The sequence below is a fragment of the Lampetra planeri genome, chromosome 1, assembly GCF_965212315.1.
Source record: "Lampetra planeri chromosome 1, kcLamPlan1.2.h2, whole genome shotgun sequence".
NCBI classification, from domain to species: Eukaryota; Metazoa; Chordata; class Hyperoartia; order Petromyzontiformes; family Petromyzontidae; genus Lampetra; species Lampetra planeri.
In genome coordinates, this window is record NC_136107.1 from 3,491,678 (window position 1) to 3,515,529 (window position 23,852).

At 47.7% G+C, this 23,852-nt stretch overlaps 1 protein-coding gene across 2 annotated transcripts; it reads left to right on the forward strand.

Moving 5' to 3' along the window:
- Positions 1-915: 915 nt before the first annotated feature.
- On the forward strand, positions 916-23,572 carry LOC144728683 (uncharacterized). 2 transcript variants are annotated; one of them, XM_078608321.1, is made up of 13 exons: positions 916-2,000; positions 7,481-9,157; positions 10,464-10,571; positions 12,718-12,843; positions 12,972-13,081; positions 13,309-13,367; positions 14,102-14,268; positions 14,724-14,852; positions 15,897-15,942; positions 16,650-16,687; positions 19,117-19,201; positions 21,598-21,763; positions 23,180-23,572. In XM_078608321.1, exons 1-13 carry the CDS (start codon positions 1,637-1,639, stop codon positions 23,297-23,299), a joined length of 3,195 nt encoding a protein of 1,064 aa, XP_078464447.1. In that variant the 5' UTR covers positions 916-1,636; the 3' UTR covers positions 23,300-23,572. The 2 variants fall into 2 exon arrangements, with proteins under 2 accessions (XP_078464447.1, XP_078464526.1); XM_078608400.1 differs by lacking the exon at positions 10,464-10,571 and having other exon boundaries at positions 920-2,000; positions 23,180-23,564.
- Positions 23,573-23,852: the final 280 nt, after the last annotated feature.

Consider the following 23,852-nt stretch of genomic DNA (forward strand, 5'->3'; position numbering starts at 1 on the left):
CATTCCAGCTCTGAGAACTACAACAATAATAATGGCTTGACTGCCAATGTCACTCAAATGTATTTGCGGCAGATTTGCTGGGAAAGTGCAGCCTTTAATGCGTGTACACAAAAAGCTCACTTGAAGGGATCTCAAAAGTAGTTCTCTAATACCCACTTCCGCGGGCCATTCTCTAACCCCCAGCGTGCAATGCGTCGCTTTGCGAGAGCTCCGTCTACTTTGTCACGTGACGCGACACCGATGGCACAATTGGAATAAGACTGTGAGAAAAATGCGAAAAACAACGTACGACTGGCAGTGTATCGCACAGCAGCATTGCAGCTGTGATGGCACGGGGGGGGGGAGGAGGAGGAGGGCCTGATAAGCGGCTCCGGTTGGGGTCGGGTGCCTCTGACTGTGGCCGGAGGCGTGGAGCCGATGTGGCTGTCCTGTGTTGTGCTTGGGGCCGTGCCTGACGCCCCCCGCCCCCCCACTCTGACGGCCGCCACTCGCTGGCAGACACGGGGAGGTGGGGGGGGGTATGGGGAACCTCGCGATTAGCCTTGACGCCACGCCAAGCAAAATGTCTGTTGTTGTTTCAGCTTGGATTATTATTCTTTTCCTCCCGGGGTATTTGGCTTAAAGGTGTCATACTGTGACCCACATTATGGGCGCCGCTTCTTCGCGAGTGGTGGTTGCGCGAAATTCGGCATCGCTTCGTGGCAAAGTCGACGGTGGTCGTCCTATGGAGACGGCGGCACGCTGTCATGAGAATGTGGAATTTCCACAAGCCGTAAGATGAGCGCTGCACAGTGCCCACTCCTCGACAATGATTCACGGCGACTGTGTGGGCACGCCGATCGAAGCTCGAGAGAACAATGTGCGAAAGGGAGAATAACAATCTTGATTTGAAGATTTCGTGACTGTAGGAATCCATAGCCTTTGGTTCTTTAGGTAAAGTCACGTACTTTTTCTACCTACTTGTCTTTACCGAAATAACCAAAGAGTAGAGGGAGAACAACCTCTGTTTTTTTTAATCTCAATACTGTACGCATCCATGCGCCTGTTTCCAGCAACAACAACAACAACAAAAACCACATCACCGATGTTGATTTAGGTCAGAGTGATTTAAAAAAATCAAACGCCGGAAGGCGAGGAAGCGGCGAACCAGAAATCACCCCCCCCAAAAAAAATCACTCGGCACAAAGAACCACGGGCTCCCAGAGAGGCGAAGCGCCGTTCGGCAGACACCCCGGCACGAGATGAGCCAGAGAAGGACATCGTCCTCGGCGTGATCTTCAAGGAGGGGGCCGCTCGCGAACAACAGCGCACGAGCGCGTAATCTCACCAACACACGAACGTCTCGTATCCTCTGCTCGCGACAGGAAAAGAGTAGCGGCGGGGGGGGGGGTGTTTTGAAAATCTGCCAGGCGGCGTGGCGGCGCCACGTCATGTTGCCGGCCCACGGGAGACACGGAGGAGTACGAGGGAGGAAGACGACGACGACGACGAGCAGGACGAGGAGGACGAGGAGGAGGAGGTGTCCACCTTGCATCGTCGCCGCCGCAGCCGCCCCTCTCCGTTCTTCTCCAGCGACGCGCGCGTGAGGCCGTGGCGCGGTGCCACGCTGACGCGGAGTCCCGATACAGCATGCGGCATGCCGCCCTTGAGCAGGAGCGTGCTCCTCTGCAGCCTGCTGGCGTGCGTGGCCACCACGGCCACCGCGCGGGGTGGACACGCGGTCACCGCGGCAGAAGCCACGGCGACAACGGCAGCAGCACGGGGCCAGACGGAGGCCGTAGCGTCGGCAGGAGCAGCTGTACAAGGTCGCATCGGAGCCACAGCAGAAGCAGCGGTAGCGACAGCAGATGCACCGCAGGGTCTGATAGATGGCACTTTCGCGACAGCCGAAGTAGTAGTAGAAGCAGCAGCAGCAGCAACAGCAGCAGCAGCAACAGCACAAGGTCAGACAGAGGCCACGTCAGTGCTCACTACTGTCAACATTCTATCCTCTCCGATTGGTAAGTGTTGAGATTCGTGATACTCGGCGTCCTCTTGCACGCTCATTCTGCACTGACGCTGCAGGCTGTGTTGATGTTGATGATATTGGTCGCGAAAAACTACGTGTTAAACTGCATCGATGGTGTGTTTGTCTGTGAGCATGTACGCGTCAACGCTGTTGTTGATGTTTAATGAGCGTGTTTAGTTGTTACCTTTGATTGACAATCATTCCGAGCAAGATCTTAGTGAAGAAGAAGGTCTCGGACTTATTGGAGAGACTTCCTAGATGAAGGACAATCGTTGTTGTGACCAATTTATTTATACGGAGCATTTCAAACACAAAGTGCATGCGTCATGCCAACTTGCCTAAGTTTAGAATGTTATTTTTTTTTAATACACATGTAAATACCTTTTGGTAAAGTTATATAATGAGCGTTAAAGCAATGTGGGCGTCAACAGTAACCCACACGTGGAGTTGAGTCAAATATGGACAACAAATTCTGAAAAGTATTGACTTTTTCCCTTCTAAACGTGAATATTGTGTTCAAAGTACGGTGCGAGCGGCCATCTACAGCAGGCCTACCTAACACGCCCGCACGTGAAGAGGAATTTATTCGGTTCAACATCAACAGATGAGAAGCACGGTCACTCGCCAACCACAACCGGAGCTTTCGAGAGGCTGAAAATCGGCTTTATGAAAGGCCGAGCACGTTGAGAAAGGCACCGCTCTTGGGAATAATGCCGAGTCGGAAGAGATGCATTGTCTCCGCACCTATTGAGTAACACAAATTCAAGTGTAACCGGCATTTGGACAAAAATCCCAAATGCCGATAAATTACCTGAAAATTACTCGATTGGGATTACACGCCAACGTTAGCCCAACGCTCTTCCTACCGACACTCGTGAGCCACTGGAGCTGCTGTGCACTTTTAAATCTAGACTGAAAACTAATTTCTTTAGAACTACTTTTTGTGTTTAGTTTGTCGCGCTTTGATTAGCACGGCCGGCTACGAACGGTGCGAAAAAAGTTCACCAAACACACGTGCATACAAATTCGTATTCTTAGGTTTTTTCGGTAAAGTCACGTAGGTAAAAACATTAAAAAGTAAAATAAAAAAAATAAAAAATAAAAATCACGACGTTTCGGAGGCAACACAAGCTTCCGTCTTCAGGTGGTACCGTCACAGCCACGACAGCTGTATCAAGTAAATGAGAGATTGCAGGAGTTACCACTGCGTTTATAAAATGGTTGGAGAAGGTGGTGGGGCAAGGGCCGCATACTTTTTATTAATATGATAAGGTGAGGCTTGAGACTAAGAATAGACTGCATAACAAAGGCTGAGCCTTTGTTAGGCTGAGCCTTTGTTATGGAGAGGTGCGGTTACATACAACATTGCACCTTCAATGGGAGGATTTGGTTGGCTGAGGCGGTCCAGCGGGAGCGCTTTAAGACGCTTGTTAGAGAGGTTCACGGTTCAAATCCAGCAACCGCCCTGGTTATTACCACGGTGCTTATCACCCAGAAAGAAAACACGCGCCGTCTAATTCACAGTGGACGATGAAGATCCAGTGACCTCATTCGCAAGAGTAGGCCATTGTGTGCCGGCGTCACGGTCCGAATTTGAACAAAAATTACCCACTAATGACTCGATTGGAATATACGTGGCAATTATCGCCCCTTCTGCAACAACTTGGCAGGACCCTCTTGATAAAAACGAGTCTTGAGACTTGTTGGCAGGACCCTCTTGAGACTTCGTGAAGCTTTCCTGGGTAAAAATTCACAATTTTATACAATAATTAAATAATATTTAGCCGTACAAAAATTCACCATCAAAGTATGAAAATTGCTTTGTAAGTGGATGTCGACAGATATGATGGGGATTGATGGCCAAACAAAAACGTTGGAATGGCAACCGAGAGAATTGAATGCGGACGACGCAGGGCTGACCAAACAGATGAGTTAATGAAGTCGAGGCTAAGGTACGAAGCAGTGCTACGAGCGGCAGCGTCACAGGTGTAATGGCAAACACGTCTCTATGATTACACAGTCGTGTTTATTTGGATAGTGAAATCCCATCATATGCAGAGACTGCGAAGGTGGGTTATCACTCAAGATGGAGCCGATAACCTGGAGTAGTGTCATCACCCTCATTTCTTGCCGAGGAAACAGACATACGTGGTAAATAGAGCAAAGTCAAAACAGTAATGGTCAGCTAAGAGATAGGAATTGGCCATGATCTGTCATTTCCTCGATATGTGAAGGCCTACGTTGAAAAAAAAAGTGTTGACTAAGCAAGTTAATTGCATGCATCATCATTGAAATATGTGGGATGCTGCCCAATAGTTTGTTATTTTTCCTATGACGTCCTTGGGCTTAATCAGCTTTCGTAACAGGAGTGGATTGAAACTGTCCACAGCGTCGATAAAACGTATAATAGGAAATGTTTTATTAGGACAAGATGAATGCCATAAACACTGCACCGTTTCGATTTAAAGCTTTCGTGACTGCAGGGATTCATCTTCTTGGTTCTTTCGGTAAAGTCACGTAGAAGGGAAGTAATAAAATAATAAAAATAAAACATAATAAAATGAAATAATTCTGAAGACGGCTGCTTGCGTTGTAGCCGAAACGTCGTGAGAATTATTTCATTTTATTATGTTTTATTTTTATTATTTTATTACTTCCCTTCTACGTGACTTTACCGAAAGAACCAAGAAGACTGCACCGTTTGTGAAATACTTTAAGCTGTGTTTCTGTGGGCTTCACACCTATGCGTGGGGATTGATGTCGCGCAGAAGTGAAACCTTCATGTGTGTGCGGGGATTTGCTTCTGTTGAGCACGCGTTAGAATTGTAAAGAAACGGAAACGCTTGAATTGACTTTTGTTGTGATGAGGCCTACTATAGGCCTGGCAAGTTATATAAAAAAAAAGAGTTACAATTGACTAAATTATTACACACACACACAAAAAGATATTTAATCTTAATGGACTCAGGGCTGGTTAGATAAAGGATATTAATACGCAATGTATGTGTACATTTGTTTGAACTTCTTTCGCACCGTACGTAGCCAGCCGTGTGAATCGGGGTTGCGGGGTAAGGACAACAAACTAAACACTAAAAACAGTTGTACAGAAATGAGTCTTCAATCTAGATTTTTTTTTAAAGCATATGTCTAAAAAATAGCCTACGTGAAATCGAAAATAAGTCAGAAAATGTTATTCAGAAAGGTTTACACGGTGTTATGTATACTGCAACAGAGCATTGTTGGAGTGTAACTTTTCTCATTTGACATATACAACCCTTGCTGAAACAGCGATAATACGATTCATTGCCATTCTGTATGCGAGTGAAACTGACCACTGAGCCGATGTCTCTTCAACACTCATTCGGATCACCACCTCTGAATGTCACAAAATATGAACAAACACAGGGGCAGATTTATATCTAGAAACTTCCCAAAGGGAGGCGAGGGTGGCCAACCGTCCAGAATATTCAAGCAGCAAAGCCCTTGCTGTTGTATTTAAATCCTTTATATTAAGTTAACTTGCTTGCTTGCTTGCGCGCTTACGACCGTGCAAATCTTTCGCTCGTGTTTTAACCCACTTCCCGTGATCCAATCGAGCTGACATTTTGCACACAGACTCGTTGTGCGTGACATTTTATTTTCGTGAAAAAAAATTCCATAACTTTACACTTTTTAGGAAAATAAATTATATTTAATTACCAATTGCTTAATGGTGGCAGGCAATCATCTGACCCATAGGTGGCAGCCATCTCAAGCCAGAGGACGAGAGGACTCTAGCCGCCACGCATATAAAGGATTTATAGTGAAAAACTTTGTTTTTACGGATTAATTTTTTTAGCGCCTTAAATAGGACCATACATTCAAAGTAAAATTTTCTAAATTCTCTTGTAAATATCAATTAAACACCATTGCGCTCCCCCCCTCGGATCTACGACTGGACAAACATCATGCACGACAGTGTTGTACCGTACTTCACGGGCGCGTATTCTGGCAAATAGGGTGTGTGGGACAATGGCATCAAACCACGCAAACAATGAGACCTCGCTTGGTGCAAATTAAACAAAGAGTTCTATGTTTCTGAGCATGACACAAGTAGAAAACCACGTGACAGCCGTAAGTATCCGTGGGTGCCATGCTGTTGAAGCCCAGTAATTGAAACTTGTTGGAAAAATATAATTATAATTTATATTAAATATATTTGTTCTTTGGTTCTTTCGGTAAAGTCACGTAGAAAGAAATTAAATTAAATAATAATAGATTACGACGTTTCGATTGCTACACAAGCAACCATCATCAGGTAAAAATGAATTAGAAAACAAACGTAGTAAACTTGGAAATACAATGCAACACAACACAGAGAGTCGGCCAACACAACAGTCAACACCCCACCTGGTTGATTACGTTCCTCTAAAGATTGCTAAATTTGAGAGAGAGACACACACATAGGCCTATGTGTGTGCAATTTAGCAATCTTTGGAATAACGTAATCAACCAGGTGATGTGTTGACTCTTGTGTTTGCCAACTATCTGTGTTGTATTGCATTATATTTCCAAGTTTACTACGTTTGTTTTCTCATTCATTTATACCTGATGATGGTTGCTTGTGTTGCAATCGAAACGTCGTATTCTGTTATTATTTTTTTTTATTTATTTTTACATGACTTTACCGAAAGAACCAAAGAATAATTCCTGCAGTCACGAAAGCTTCGAATCTAGTTTATAAAAAAAATTGTGTTTGTCTTCGTACATGTACCCTCTCCGTATGTCCCAGCCCCGTTGGTTGTGAGTCTATGGTCAGGTTGAGCCGTTTGAACAGATCACGTGGTTCATCTTCTTGGTTCTTTCGGTAAAGTCACGTAGAATGGAAATAATAAAATAATAAAAATAAAACATAATAAAATAATTCTCACGACGTTTCGGCCACAACGCAAGCAGCCGTCCTCAGGTGGAGAGCAGGTCTGTCGAGTAGACAGTCTGAAGATATACCTGCTCTCCACCTGAGGACGGCTGCTTGCGTTGTGGCCGAAACGTCGTGAGAATTATTTTATTATGTTTTATTTTTATTATTTTATTATTTCCATTCTACGTGACTTTACCGATAGAACCAAGAAGATGAATCCCTGCAGTCACGAAAGCTTTAAATCGAAAGATCACGTGGTGTCAAGGTCTCACATCGGGGCTGCCAAACGTGCCCGAGCTTGAAAACAGGAAACTTTTGACACGAGTCGTTCTGCATAGGATGTGCGTTTTTCCGGGTCAACTGTCAAAGCTTAAAATAATAATAAAAAAGAGTCTATTAACACTTCACCCCCTTAGAATGTAGTTTAACGGTACCTAGATTGTATTGGGGGGGGGGGGGGATAAAGCAATACATTTTACTGTGAGTGAAGGGTGGATTGTGAGATCCTGCGCGGTAAACAATGTTGTGTTTTACAATTTATTTTAAGCGTTTCTCTTAAATTTCGTTAACAGGTCCAGGCGCGGCCCAACACATTACTAGGAAAATTGCGCCTTCGTCAGAACAAAGAGAGGCTTCCACACCGACGACTTTTACGACCGGAGCAACGATCACCGAAGTGACTGTGCTGGGGAAAAGTCAAACGAGCGAAGCCTCCGGTACGCGGCAACGCAGCAAGCCCGCTGACGTTTCACAAACGGACGCGAGCGAATCTTCGAATGACGCATCCACCCTCGGTGCCCTATCGAGCGCAACTGGATCAGCGGGGTCGCCGTTGCTGCCGCATTCAACTCCGAGGGAAATTTCCAACGGTACCCCCACGTCTGCAACCGACGTGTCCGCTGCTCCGCCTTTGACCGAGAGCAACGCGACCGTTTCCGCCTCCGCCACTCCGAGCGCGGCCGCTTTGCCCCGTTCACCTGCGGCCAGTACGCGCGCCTCTGAGAGGGCTCGTCTCTCCGCGTCGTACTCTCCGACCGAAACCGTGGATACTGTGAGAGGCCGAACGATCGCTTTCGGTCGGGATCCGACTCGGCATTCAGAGGGTGAGCAGAGCCCCGCCGTGACCATCGCCACGCTGTCCAGGGACGTGCAACCGCCCACGACTTCGGGTGGAACGGAGGCCACGAGTCGCGGTGCGTTGGTGGTGTTGCAGAAGATCACCAGGACACCGGACGGTGGCGGGGGTCACAGATTGACCGTGACTCCTGCAGCGATTACGTCCGAAGCAAATTTGGAAAAAACTGCGATTCCAGTAATCACGACTGCGCTGTATGGAAGCCACTCACACTCGTACAATAAAACTGCGATGATGACAGAAATGACTGAAACAACATCTACAGCGTCAAATGAGAAAGAGCTGTTTGTCACGCACGGGCCTCTTGGCTTACCGACTGGCACGACACCAACACAACAAAGTGTAAAGGATGTTGACTCAACCAGTGTCGCAAAATCTACATCAGCTGTAGACACGTGGTGGCAGCAGAATGTGTCTGTCGACGCCAGAGATCATTACACATCGACACAGCCACAGACTCACAAAGAGACAGACCCGGGGAGCCACGGAAACATTTCTGCTACTTTAACAACTTCATCAAGTCACGAAAAGTTCTCCCGACCCACCACGGACAACCCAAGCCTCATTTGGAGAGTCACGAACGAAGTGCGGGAGACCGCGTCAGCCAATTCGAGTCGCTCCACGACTGCGTCAACCACGTTGGCTACAATGACGGAAGCAGATGTGCGCGGTGAAGACAGAGGCACATCCGTGCCTCCTTTCCACCGTGGGACAGCTGCGAGCACGTGGGGTTATTTGAGTAGGACGGCTGCCACCGATTCCACAGCCAAGAGCGTGAATCCCTCACAAGCTGCTTCCACGACACACGAGACCTCTCCCGGCCAAGTTTTTCCCAGTTCGGCATCAACGCAGATTATTGTCACCAATACCGCTTCGAGTGACGCCACCAGAACCGCGCCCACGATTGGGACAACGAGGGACCCACAAACAACACTGGGAGATGGAGCAACTTCGACGGCTACGTCTGCTCAACATGTCAGCAGCGAGCCCAGTAAAAGTTCTGGGTCGAGTGAAACGACTGCGGTAACAGATTCGACCGTCGCAGCCACGCGTGCGCCACCCACAAACAACGCAACTGCCCCTCCAACGCACCTGTCAATGGCCACGTCACCAGGTGAGCGTCCTTAACGAGTCACTCCCGCCGTGTAAACGCCGAGTAATCGCTTCACGGTGCAGGTCGAAAAGAGAGTTGTTGCTCTATCACAATCCGTTAACTTGATTTGCCAATTGCAATTCACCCGGTGTGTTTAAAATTTTACATTTTAATTGCCAACGGAAAGAAATAAACACCCTAAATTCACCAGATCTCAGAAGCTTATCAGGTTTTAAACCTGATAATTGGTTCTTTACCCTTCTATCTGGCAACAAAACTGACACCTTTTTACAAGGAGTCATGTTTGCATAGACCGCAATACCTACAGTCATAATGCAAACAAAAGAACATAACTCTGATAATGTGCACTATCAGAGTTATGTTCTTTTGTTTGTATTATGACTGCAGGTATTGCGGTCTATGCAAACATGACTCCTTGTAAAAAGGTGTCAGTTTTGTTGCCAGATAGAAGGGTAAAGAACCAATTATCATATTTTTTACTGGCAAATGAGGTTCCCATAGGTTTTAAACCTGTTTGTGCTAACATTTGTGACAATCGGGAATTGCCAGGGTGATGTCGGGATGGGACTATGAAGTGGTCAGGAGGTGGTCGTGTTGCGTGTCACCCCGTTCTAAGCGTGGGGGTTTCTCTGGGCACTCTCGTTTCCTCGCGCGTGCCCCAGGACTCGCTCATGGAATTGGCAAAACATTCTCATGCAGGTCCCTCCTGAAAAAGAGACTGAGCGGTGACACTTTGCTGGGTAAATAATGATGATGATCATCATCATTAATCAAGCCGTCACCATCTCTCATGGTCCTGTGATGCAACAAAATTTTCAACAGCCGCCATTCGCCACGAGGTGTTCAACTGTTTTCACGTTAGCAGGTAAGGTGCACTTGAGCTATACCGCTCTTTTTCAGAAGCCACCTGGCCACAAATCATGGCTTGTCATGTGAAAGTGTATATAGCAGTCAAAGGCTCTCAACGCATGTTTCTAAATGTGGAGGGGAAAACCGGAGGACCCGGAGAACAATCGCGCGTGACTACGGGGAGAACATGCAAACTCTAAATATACAGGCTTCCGCGGGTCGGGATCGAATCCACGACCTCCTGCGTACCAGGCGAGGTCGTTAACATCTCGCCACCGTGGCACCCCAAACAAGGTGAATAAGAGATGACAAGTGTGCACAGAGGCGCGGAGAGATGCACGCTTGGAATTGCATGAAGGGACACAAAGACTGACACACGGATTGCAGAGGAAGTGAAAGATGACCGGGTAAATTATTGGGAACATCGTTATTATTATTATTATTAAATTCCCTGTAGGTCCCTGCTCACAACACAACTGCAAGAACGGAGGGACATGTCGTAAGAACAATGGCAGTGTGACCTGCCAATGTGAAGACGGCTGGTCTGGCATTGATTGCAGCGAAGGTACTATCGTTCGCATCCGAGTGTTTTTTTTATTTCTCTTAGCCTCGTGTTGACAAGCCAGGCGAGTGCAGCCATAAAACATCTCATCCCCTCATCTTCCCTAACACCGCTGCAGAAAATAAAGAAATTTTGGGTTAACGGGTCAAGCAGTTGCCTTTCATCCTCTCTGGTTCTTTCGGTAAAGTCACGTAGATAGAAAAAATAATTAATTAATAAACACGGATGTTTCGGTCACAACACAAGCGTCCTGATGACGGACGCTTGTGTCGCGACCGAAACGTCGTGATTTTTCTACCCAGTGGCCCTTCCTCAAAGCAAGAGAGATGTAGCACTTGCGTATTTTGATTGATTTACAGTTGCCATGATTTTAGCAAAAGAGCGTGTTCATTGAGAAGAATTGATGCATGAAAATAGTTGTCAAAAATCAGACATCGGGTATCAAACTCCACGTGGAAAACAATTAATTTCTCGTATTGGTTTAAATTATGGGTAAATAGGCCAATGTAACATTATAGAATTGGACTGAGGGACACGCCAATGTATTCCTATTAAAGCGGGGACCTTTTGCTAATTTCCCTTGGCAGTCCTGAGCCATTGGTGAATTTCCACAGTCCTATGGCAGATATGCCCGGTATCACCTGCCCACCGCAATAAGCTTGAGAGGGTATGTAGAGTGAGTCGTGGATTCAACGCCAGCCAAACTCAAACCACTATAAATGGGATTTACCAAATGTCCCAATGTAGCAAATTCCTCCGAAAAGACAATCCTGAGACTTTCTTTCTCCAAGGACACTCTCCGACATTCGTATTGTTACCTATAGGGAGCAGTGGCACAGTGCGCTGTGAACCCGGCGACCCGAGTTCAATTCCCATCCATTGCGAGCGACATTCCAACACGGTCCTTGGGTCTCCACCACCTTCACCAACCCTCACTGACCCAGCGTGGCGAAGCCTAGGGTCACTGACTCGGCCGTGGGGAGGCCTCTATCCAGCAGTAAATTTGACAAAGAGGTGTAACCGCTGTTGCCAGTACTACAACCATCATTTCCACACGAAAAAAAATCGCAACTCCTGGCTCTGACATTCATCCTCATCAACCGCGTCGGAACATCAACAGGCCCGCTGCGCACATCGCCTTACAAATAAACGTTGTTATTATTATCTCCTGGAAAATTTAAGATACAAGCCACGGTAAAACGACTGTGGCCGTGCAACTCAAATTATGGACCATACATTAAACCCATAGAGACACACAGAGATACACAGCGACACAAAAAGAAACGTACATTAAAGATACATTAAAGACAAGCCACTGCAGTGCGACTGTGGCCATGCAACCCAAACTGTGGACCACAGCGTAAACCCATCGTAGCCTGCGCTCCTTTTAACGAAGGAGGAGGAACAGCAAAAATCCTCTCTCTCTCTCTCTCGTCGTGGCTGGCAGACCTCCACATCTGGGTGGGAGCGTAACTCTCCGAGCCACATTGCTGCTGCTGCCGCCCATCGCGCATACGCATGGGCGGAATAGCCACCGAGCGAGTTGTACGACGCGGTTAAACGATCAAGCGCCGTGCACCTCCGATGAGCACGCTCGGCCACGTGCGGTGTGCAAAACAAGTCCAACGTATTCTCGGTTCTTTCGGTAAAGTCACGTAGAAGGGAAACAATGAAATAATAAAAATATAAAACAATACATTTTATTCTTTATTTAAAGCTTATTTCAACACATTTTATTCTTTTATTTTTTTATTTCAATAAATTTTATTGTTTTATATTTTTATTTTCAATACATTTTATTGTTTTATATTTTTATTTTCAATAAATTTTATAGTTTTATATTTTTATTTTGAATACATTTTATTGTTTGATATTTTTATTTCAATAAATGTTATTGTTTTATATTTTTATTTCAATAAATGTTATTGTTTTCTATTTTTATTTTCAATACATTTTATTGTTTTATATTTTTATTTCAATAAATTTTATTGTTTTATATTTTTATTTCTATTTCATCGTTTCCCTTCTACGTGACTTTACCGAAACAACCAAGAATATGAATACCTGCAGTCACGAAAGCTTTAAATAAAATTTTAAAAGTCCAACGTACGTACGTACGCACGCACGTACGCGCGTTTTTTTTTTGCAGACGTCGACGAGTGCTCGAAGAACCCGTGCCCCCCACCGTCCGCCTCCTGCTCCAACGCGCCGGGGTCGTTCGCGTGCAAGTGCCCTCCGGGTTACGATGACAGCGCAGGCGGGGGCTGCGTGCAAGGTGAGTGCGCCGGGCGGGTAGCGAGCGGCAGTGGCCTGCGCGATGCGGGGGACTTAATCGGGAGACTCGGCGGAGCGCGTGCCGATGTGAATGAAAAAAGAACGTGAAAATGCATCATTGTGTTGCAGTGAAGGTGTTTCCTGGCATTATGCACACGAGACGGGCATTGTTCGAAAGGGGCTTCAACAACGGCACGACTTTTCCCAACAAACGAACCCTCCTGCAACTTGTCAGAGTGGTAAGCTTGATTTCGTGAAAAAAAAATGCACATGGCTTTGCAAACTCGCACAATAGATTGTAATTTTGGAATTGACTTTTTAAAAAATAATTGTTTTGATGCAGAGTTCAGAATTCTCGCAGTCTTAGCTTCTCGTGATTAAATGTTGCTGTATTAATGAAAGATATTGATTCATATATTTTCGGCTCTGGCTAATTCTTGCATGGGATGTTGTTCACATATCACAGCTCAATGAATCGTTCAAGGACCTCCATCATTTTGTTAAATCAGTTATTAATATCACAAGGTAAGCAATACTCAAACATTATATTCGTGCATATTCTATAACTAAATAACACGTGGCATTTTATTTAAATTGTGTCTCTGTGGCTTAATTCAGCCACAGAAAAATACAATAGTTCACTTTTACCATTATATTTTATTCATTGCATTTACACTACTGCAAATACAAAGATCCCCCGTATAGCCTTAACAGACCGTTGGGGCAAGTGCTGTTAGCGAGTAGCACCTATGAAAGCCGCGTGACACATACACATACAATACCGCTAACATATTCAACAACACTGCTCTACGTATACACGTGCCCCTGCCATAGAAATGTATAATTTCCACCACCGGCTTAGGTACCACCAACGGACTTGAGCACTGTCACATAAAGTACAGTCTGTTCTCTTATAACGCGTGTTTTCAGAACGCGAATTGGACATAACGCGATGAATCTATCCAAGAACACATCTTTTTTTATATATAACGCGAATGCGAATTGGATATAACGCGATTGAGTGAACAGAAAACTGCGTCGCGCGAGTGGGAATAAGCGGTCGCACGGCTGCATCGGCGTAGCATCACACAAGGCGGGATGCTGCTGGATGCTTCTAGATGCGGACTGTGCTTTACGGCGTTCTTCAGGAACGCAACCAGCAGAACACACTCGGGCTCCTTTGAGCACAGAGGAGACGCGCGCAAAAGCGCTTGCAACAATGTCACCTTGACTGTCGCGTGTGCGCGCCACGAATGAAGGCCCGACGGCGCGACGGTGCGCGTGTCCAACCTCTTCGGCGCGTACTCGGCGGCAACGAGCCAGGGCGTCGCGGCGAGGATCAACGGCTTCGTGAACGCCTGCCGCGGCGGGACGAGCGCCTCCCCCGTCTGCTCCTTCGTGGTTCGGCACGGGCTGTCGTACGAAGGCAAGGAGGGGCAGCGTCCCAAGTTCTCGCGCCCGCGAGCGGCCGACGCCGCCACACGTTTTGCGTTCGTGGGTTTTTTTCTTTTATTTTGCCGGCACCGATCGCTGGAAACCGGCGGTGGTGGTGGCGGTGAGCGCCACGCCGCCGCGACGAACCCGGCGGACCCGAGTTAGATTCCCGCTCGCGGCCACTAACACCGGTGACGATTATCTGAACCGGTCCCTGGGCCTCCCCGAGGTCGACTCAGCCTCAAATGAGTAACCTGGTGTGGTGTGCAAAAACATTGCCCCGTAGGCGTGGTGTCGGCCACCCACCACCTCGTGTGCCGTGCCGGCCTTCATAGGTGCTGCTCGCTCACAGCACTTGCCCCAGCAGTCTGTTAAGGTTATACGGAGGATCTTTGTTTTTGATGACGTTACCCCCCCCCCCCCCACCCCACCTTCGTGTGAGAGCAGCGGTGAGCCTCTGCGACGGTGACGCGTGCGACGAAAAAACCAGCGAGTGCTCCGACCCGGACGGATTCGTCAGGTGCACGTGTAAGACGGGGTACTTTAAGTTCAAGGACACGGACCGGACCTGCCGCGGTATGAACTCAAACACTCCCGATGCGCTTTTCGGGTTGGACTGCGTGGGGGGTGGGAGGGGGGGGCGCCACGGTGGCGAGATGTTAACTACCTCGCCAGGTATACAGGAGGTCGTGGGTTCGATCCTGACCCTGACGCCTGCTGTGTTTGGAGTTTGCGTGTTCTCCCCGTGGTCACGTGGATTTTTCTCCGGGTCCTTTGTTTTTTTCCCTCTATATTTTGAATTAACATGCGTTTAGAGTGTTTGGCTGCTGTACATTTGCACATCATAGGCCACTTCGTTGAGATATCAGTTGTGGACAGGTCGCTTCTGAAAAAGAGCTACTTAGCTCAGTCAGCCTTGCCTGGTAAAAAAAAATGTTTTACTAATTTGTTCGGCACGTTGTCCATTGTTTCGCTACGTGCGAAGCCTTCAGCAGGTGGAGCGAAACGTCTGACATCGTGCTAAACAACATGCAGTGCAACCCTCTGAGAGCCGTACAACACGCACCTATATAGTCGTAGTAATATTAGTAAAACACAAACACGTTATTTACATTCTGGCTTTTGCACTTGTGGGGGTTGAAATTATTTTGCGCCGTACGTAGCCAACCGTGTTAATCGGAGGTGCGGAGAAAGGACAGACTAAACACAAAGAACAGTTCTAAAGAAATTAGTTTTCAATCTAGATTATTTAAAAGTGCATAGCTCCAGTGGCTTCCTAATATCGGAAGGTAAGAGCGTTCCAGACGGCCTCAGAAGCGCATCTGAAAGCGCGCGATGCAGTAAGCATCTTTGTTCGATTGCCTAGCTATTCCGTGTGCAGGCGGTGCAACTGCACAGGCAACTTACAAGCCAGAACGATCCAAGTTCCAGGCTACGAAGTGGGGAAGGGGAGAGGGGGGGGGGCACGGAGGAATTGGATAGGGGGGCCCCATTTATTTCCTTGAAGCCAGGACCCGTTGCCAACTGCGCTCCGCCGCTCATTCAAAAGTTACATTTGCAAGGTGTTTCTGAAGCTTTCATATGTTCGCTCATGGCAGTTGCCTGTGTCTGCCTTTGTAGACTGCGGCAGTGGTTACTTCCTTCGGAACAATGGAAGCTGCACGAGGTACGTTCCATCGTGACCCCCTGCTGAGTCTCGAGACTCGTGTCGGAGAGTTTGTAAAATGAGATCTTATAAACAAATTTATTTCGAGGAAATGTATATTACATTATTCGACACGTTTCGAAGGACCCTGACGGAATCCGCGTTGTTCCTCCTGAATCTTGAGTTGGAGCACACCCTCTCTCTGGTCCACCTTTCTTAAAAACGAAGACCATGGCCCCAGGGTCTTCAACGTGCAAGGCTACTGTGTTGTTTTTCACATTTTAAACTCTGACTTCCAAAAGTGAATTGCGCGTTACATGTTTAAGCTTTTTATTTAAAGCTTTCGTGACTGCAGGGATTCATATTTTTGGTTCCTTCGGTAAAGTCACGTAGAAGGGAAACAATAAAATAATAAAAAATATCTAACAATAAAATTCTCATGACGTTTCGACTGCAACACAAGCAATCGTCATCAGTTGTGAAATCCACAGCAAGAATATGTCTGTGGATTTCACACCTGATGATGATTTCTTGTTATTGCAGTCGAAACGTCGTGAGAATTTTATTGTTTTATATTTTTATTATTTTATTGTTTTATATTTTTATTATTTTATTGTTTCCCTTCTACGTGACTGTACCGAAAGAACCAATAATATGTTTAAGCCTATTTAATTCTATTGAATCAAAGCCCTGTTTTGTTACTGAAGGTCTGATGTTCATCTTTTCAGATGCTCCTATGGCTTTGGTGGTTTCAATTGTGACGATCGTAAGTTTTATAGCAACGGCGTGGTACACGGACATGGGCATATTACCGTATATAAAATATAATCTGGTGATAATGTTCAAATAATAATATTCCAATAGTTGTACTCGCACAATAACTACTTTATATTGTATAAGATGGCATATTACCACGAGGTGTGATGGATACATCTGTAGTGACGTTAATGCAGTCACTATGGCGTTTAGCGCTAGCTGCTGTCACAAAAGTGGAACTGCGCATCTTGAGCAACTCTCTGGCACCAGAGTAGGTATGGCATGGAAGCGGGCCCTAGGGGGCATGGTTCTGGTGACGGTCAGAGAGAGGGCAAGTGAGGACGTGACAGTCTGGGTGAACCCGAGAGGGCACGTGACCGGGACAGGGTAGCGAGGGGGCCCAAAGGGAGGCTTGAGGGACATGTGGTGCTTGGTCGAGAACCTTCTGGTGAGATCCAGAAGGGGGCGTGGCCGAAGGCGGAGCGAGGCCACGTGCTCTGGAGCATAAAAGGGAAGTCCCGAGAGCAATCGCGGCTGTCTGCTGAAATGGACCTTGTCGGTGCTACGTCTCTTCGATCTTCGGTCTTTACGCTCGGCATTGTGGGTCAGGCAGTGTGTTCGCTGACTGACCCGGTTATGTAGTTACACAGCCGTGGTCTAGTTAACCAGTGTACGTTTATGTAGTTAGCCTGTTCGGGGTTTTCAATAAACGTGTTGCCTCCAAGTGCAAGTGCGTGCCTCCGTAGAGCCCACTACACATCAATTGGTTGATATCGATATGGGACATGCATCTAATCGCGTGAGAAAGAATATAGTTTCACGTGTCCCCCTCCAGCCACTAGAGGCCGCTACAACACCACGATGTGAAAGAAAAAAAACATTGATTCTAAAAACGAACCATTACCCTAAACCAGGGGTGGGGAACATTCGGCCCGCGGGCCTTATAAGACCCGCGGGCCGAATTTCGCAGGCCTTATACGGCCCGCGAAATCATTTGGTCTGGTCCTGCAAAGGCAACCGCAGGCGGGACTCGAAATTCAATAAATCTAGGAGCAAACCTGGAAAAGCAGTTGCGAGTAGCAGCAACATCATCAACACCAGCTAACATCACACGCCTCGCCAAAGAGAAGCAGTTCCAGCCATCACATTAGGAGTGAGTTAATTAAATGTTTGACCAAATATAACAAGGCAAATTTTTAAGTTGATAATTTTGTATGGCCCGCGAATGATGTTATAAATATCCAAATGGCCCTTGGCAGAAAAAAAGGTTCCCCACCCCTGCACTAAACCATGACAACGCATTGAATCGTAAAAGGGCGATTTTTTCCACCGCCAATAATTCCCACGACGTTTGGAGACGATTATAAATTGAAAAGGTCACCGGGGTGTAATTTCTCCGGCCAAAAAAAAAAAAACCACCAAGGCCTCTGTGTCGTAGGCCAACATTACGTGTCCTACGACACAGTACTGTGCATACATGGCGGGCGGTGGTGGCACGCGCCGATAAACCAGCACTGTGGATTACACAAATGTTGTAAAATTCCCTTCCCGTGACCTCGCTAGGAGAATGCATTCCAGTACTGCAAATGTGGACTCCATCTGTTCCATCTGTATGTGGACAGTGTTTCCAACCCTCGCAACGTGTGGATTCTCCGAGTGCTCCAGTTCCCTCCCGAATGCATAGCTGTCAACCCATACGGTTTACCCCGTATTGTTGTACGGGGAAATTGAGTTTTCAGGTCCATAAGGCGTACAGCCGTTTCGATACGGGTAACACAAATAAAAGCGTCTATTTGTTTGTGTTTCTCCCTCATGATGGGACTTTGTAGGATGAACGTTGAGATTTATAAGGAGCACGGGGTGGCCAATAAGGTCTGGATTGGTCTGTAATAAGGTAGGGCACTGATAAGGGGTTGACAGGTATACAAATGTCCTCGCTCACCAATTGGATGAAAGCATCTTATATGTAGAGGACCACAGAGCTTTGGCAATTGTTGTTACCGGCTCACCGCCTGGCCACTGCCTTCCTGCTTGCCTGTTGTTTCTCGAGCTTCTGAGTCGTTCTCTCTCCGAGAGCGAGCGAATACGGTGCGTATTACAAGTTGAAATTACTATATTATTATACTCCAACAGTATTTAATATGAGAATAGGTTTTCCCCTTTTTTCTGGCAATAAAACAGGTGTTGTGATGTTAAAACACTAAACTGACACCTTTTACAAGGAATCATGTCTGCATTAACCACAATGCTTGTGGTCAGAATTCAAACAAAAAACATACTCTGATAATATATGCATGGTCCTTGAAACTGATTGGTCCACACCAGAGACAGATTTCTTTTGAGCCAAATCTCTAAACGGTGTTAGACCAGAGGACGCCAAAAGTATTGAATATATTTTGATCTTTATTTCAAAAATGATTACGCCTTGTGCAATTGCAGCCTCACTCCTGGTGATGGTGGCGATGGCAGTCACCCTGTGCTGCCTGTTCCTCGCCATGGTGTGGATGGTGAAGAAGGCGTGTGGGTGAGTGAGCGGCCACCACGAGATCGCGTCATCATATCCAGGGCTTCAGTCCTCGCTCAGTGTCTTCCGAGTCGCCGGTAGACAGACATAGGGCAGGCACGGGACACGCAGCCACAGCCACAGCCGGTGTTTTCTCGTACCATACCGGAGAGACACACATTTTGTAACAGTCATCAGTCCGCGAGAAGTTTTAGTAAAAAAACGGATCGATGAATTGCATTGGCAGTGACGCACAAGCACATTTTATACCAAACCACCACGTCCGTCATTAGAGCTGCCTTAAGACAGAAACACGCAGAACAGGCTGACGTTTCGAACAATGCCCCTCCTCCAGAGCGGAGATAAGAAGTCACTGCACGAAGATCAGGCTATTGTTTTCTGTTTTGAGCGAGAGTTATTGACAAATGTGGAGTGTCTTTTCGTTGTTTTGAATCGTTTGCTGGTCCAAGCAACCATCGACGCCTTCCAGGACAAAGGGGGGGGGGAGGCGGAAACCAAAATAACAAGAGAAGCAATTGGTTTTTTTCCGAATTCGGTTAAGAAACTCAGTTCTCCACACCATGGAGATGAGGATGCTCAGATGGAGCCTCGGGCTCACTCGACGGGATCGTGTCAGGAACGAAGACGTTCGGAAGCGACTTGGTGTGGCCCCCATTGCGGACAAGATGCTTGAGGCAAGGCTTCGGTGGTACGGCCATGTGATGCGAAGTGAAGAGTCATCAGTGGCCAAGACTGCCTTGCGTATTGAGCCAGAGGGCCGCCGTCCACGCGGACGTCCGAAGAAGCGATGGATGGACCGAATAAAGGAAGACATGAAGACGGTCAACGCATCCCCTGAAGATGCCCTGGACCGAGCCAAATGGAGAAGACAATGCCGAAAAGCGGACCCTGCGCCACAGCGGGAACAACGCTAGGACGAAGAAGGTTAAGAAACTCAGCGTTTCAAGACCCGCGATGCAGAGTATGGTGAATACGACACGGTGGGTCCTTAATCAGTAACGCCGCACAGAGAGTCCTTAAAGAGCACCATGCAGCTTCGGAGCCGCGGGTAGCCAACCCCTGTTCTAGGAGTATTGAAAAGAAAAAAGGGGTTGTAATAAAGGTAGAACACTGCAACGAATTGCTGCAACGAATTGCTGCAACGAGTTGCTGCAATGAATTGCTGCAACCAATTGCTTGCGCTCCACTGCTGGCGGAAGGGCCTCCACTACAGGGAGCTGTGTAGCGGGGTATTTGGCCTACTCTTCCATGGGGGCCAGACGTCTTGGAAGAGGAGGATGTACCCCACACGTTGCCCCACAGCACACGACTGTCCGACGTTCCGGGTGTGCAGGCGGTGCGACTGCACCGAAGCCCACCGGCCGGAGGGGGTCCACTGGGGCCACAAAAATAGTGTGGGAATTAGACAGGGGGGGGCAGGGGAGGGGGGCCCATTTCAGAATCAGAATTTATTTTATCTTAAACTGCAGCAGGAGGAATCCGATTAGCTGCGAAGCAAATTTTTTTCCCCTACAGATGTCCAGTATGGACACGGCGGGGTCATCAAAGTTAAAACAGCAAACAACGCAATCAACGATCGGAGTGCAAAATAGAGAAAAATGTAAGCAAGTCACTAAATATGAATAAATAAATAATCATTTGTTGATGTAAGTCCGCGTTTATCAAGCTTGTGGCAAGGCAGCACAAAACCCTTACACCAGGGGACCCATTCAAACCACATTCTTCCCACAACTCTGAATATCTCCCTGCTATGTGTGTGTGTGTTTCTGTGTAGCGGTTGGCGCGCTGCGCTTCGAACCTGGCGACCCGGGTTCGATTCCCGCTCACGGCCAACACCAGTGACGATTATCTGAACCGGTCCTGTGCCTCCCCTAGGTCGACTCAGCCTCAAATGAGTACCTGGTGTCATGTGTAAACATCGCGACTGGTGGGGATACAAAGGCGGCCGGGCGTGGTGTTAGCCACCCACCCCCTCGTGTACCGTTCCGGCCTTCATAGGTGCTCGCTAACAGCACTTGCCCCTACAGTCTGTTAAGGCTACACGGGGGAGCTTTGTCTTTGTGTCTGCACGGGGACGGGGGGGGGGGGGTCTGTGTACAGGACAGAGGTCGCAACCGGGTACCCGATACCCGTACCCTACCCGATACCCGGCTACCCGTACCCGACCAGGTACGGGTACGGGTACCCGTTTGCGACCCTGGTGCGGCCGGGTACGGGTACGGGTAGGCCGTGAGTCACTGCTGAGTAGCCGTTTGTCACTCATTTCGGGTAGGGTACGGGTAGGGAACGGCTACCCGTACCCAGCCGGGTACGGGTACGGGTACCCATTTGCGACCCTGGTGCGGCCGGGTACGGGTAAGGAATCAAAACCCGTGTGCGACCTCTGCTGTGTACAGGAGGAGGAGGGCACGTGCTCGGAGACTCGTGCCCAGCAGGGTGCAGCTCTCTCCCTACGCCGACCTCCCGCCAGCACCACCTGGGGCTCGTCGTGGCCGGGCGAGATGCGGGAGCGCTGGGAGCCGCGTCAAACTCGCCCTGCAGCAGCAGATCAGCAGCACGTCGGTGCGTCGCAATGGCTCGGGCACACGCGAAGGCCGCCTCCACGTTTTGACGGAATCGCCTCGAGCCGCATCGGCCGATTTGTTTGATAAGGGGCCGTCCATATATGACGTCACGCACCTAGGGGGGGGAGGGGGGGGGGTCAGACATTTGTGACGATGTGTGACGAAGGGGGGGGGGGGTGAGAAATGCGACGTCACATCAACATGCGTAACTTTAAATAAATATAGGCAACACGTTTTACTTAATTAAATTGACTTTTTTAATCAATGTTTGCTCCGACAACATCAGAGTGCAGCGCCACATTAAACACGCACTACAATGACAATAGCCTCAAGCGAGTTGAAGCATGTTTTATTTTCAAAATACAAATATGCTTTTGGGGGAGGGGGCAGAGCTTTGTGACGTCATATTCGAGGGGGGGGGGGGTCTGACTTTTTGTGACGACGTGTGACGAGGTGGGGGGGGGGGGGGGAGTCAAAAATCGTCCAAAATCGCGTGACGTCATTTACAGACGGCCCCTAAGACGCACGAGCGAGCATCTCGGACACGTGGAATTTGCCGAACGCGGCTGACTGGGAGCGGTGACATTGAGCCGGCTCGAGCCGAGCGTGGCATTGAGCCGGCTCGCTTGAGTCGGGGAACAAGCCTGCGACTCGGGTCGCGGCGCTTGGGCGTTGCCAACTCCCTTAAGTTGGAGAGTCGCCCAAAAACGAATCTCTGGATGTCGCTCTATCGACCTTCCGCGGGCGGCAAAACTGCCCCGATACACGAACTCACGACGCTTCGCTTGCGGTGCATCGAGTCAATAATAACAAGCAATTCGTTCATCAGCCTATTGGCTTCCAGACAGCGCCGAGAATTATCGTTTAAACACACGCCGCTTGATACCGTTGGTCTGGAATGCCAATCGCGGCTGATGTGTTCAATTATGTAACTAAGATCATTTACCAGTTCTAGATTTGAAGCTTTCGTGACTGCAAGGATTCATACTCTTAGTTCTTTCGGTAAAGTCACGTAGGTAAAAAATAAAATTAATAATTTCATTTTTTACCTACGTGACTTTACGTAGGTAAAAAATGAAATTATTGATTTTATTTTTTACCTACGTGACTTTACCGAAAGAACTAAGAGTATAATTTACCAGCTACAGTGCTTGTTGTACAGGGTGGTCCAGATGTCTTGTAACCCCGATTTAACTCTCTAAAACTTGTTTTTTTAAGTAAGCTTTATTTAAGACAGAAATAAATATCCAAAGGAACCAAAAAAATGTTAGTGGTCAATAATTTGTGTGGTGGGGGGGGGGGGTCACAATACATATGGACCGCCGCTGCAGAGTTAGTATTCAGCGTAAGTCGCCACGTGCCTGGGTGCTGCATTTCGCGATTTCACGCCTCTGCTTTTCCCTTCCCGCTTCAGTCTGAGCGTGCGTCGGAGGTGTGGCGCTACAGCGACATGGAGATGCACCGCATGTCCAAGCTGGGTCGCTTCAACCTCTCCTACGTCGGTGACGAGGCCGGAATTCGCGACTACTTCTGACGATCCCGGCCATAACACTCCCCCTCCATCCCTATATTGTTGTTGTTATTATTTAAGCATTTGTTTGTTCGTTTGCCAATGTATTGAAGCTGGCTTCAAAGCATTTGTCTTCCCCCACGGTGTGTCGTTTGTACGGTCGCTCTCTCGCTACGCGTCCTATAACGTTTATGCTTTTTCTTCTTGGTTCTTTCGGTAAAGTCACGTAGAAGGAAAATAATAAAATAATAAAAATAAAACATAATAAAATAATTCTCACGACGTTTCGGCCACAACGCAAGCAGCCGTCTTCAGGTGGAGAACAGGTCTGTCGAGAAGGCAGAGTCTGCCTGAAGGTGGAGAACAGGTCTGTCGAGAAGGCAGACTCTGCCTTCTCGACAGACCTGTTCTCCACCTGAAGACGGCTGCTTGCGTTGTGGCCGAAACGTCGTGAGAATTATTTTATTATGTTTTATTTTTATTATTTTATTATTTTCCTTCTACGTGACTTTACCGAAAGAACCAAGAAGATGAATCCCTGCAGTCAAGAAAGCTTTAAATCGAAACGTTTATGCAT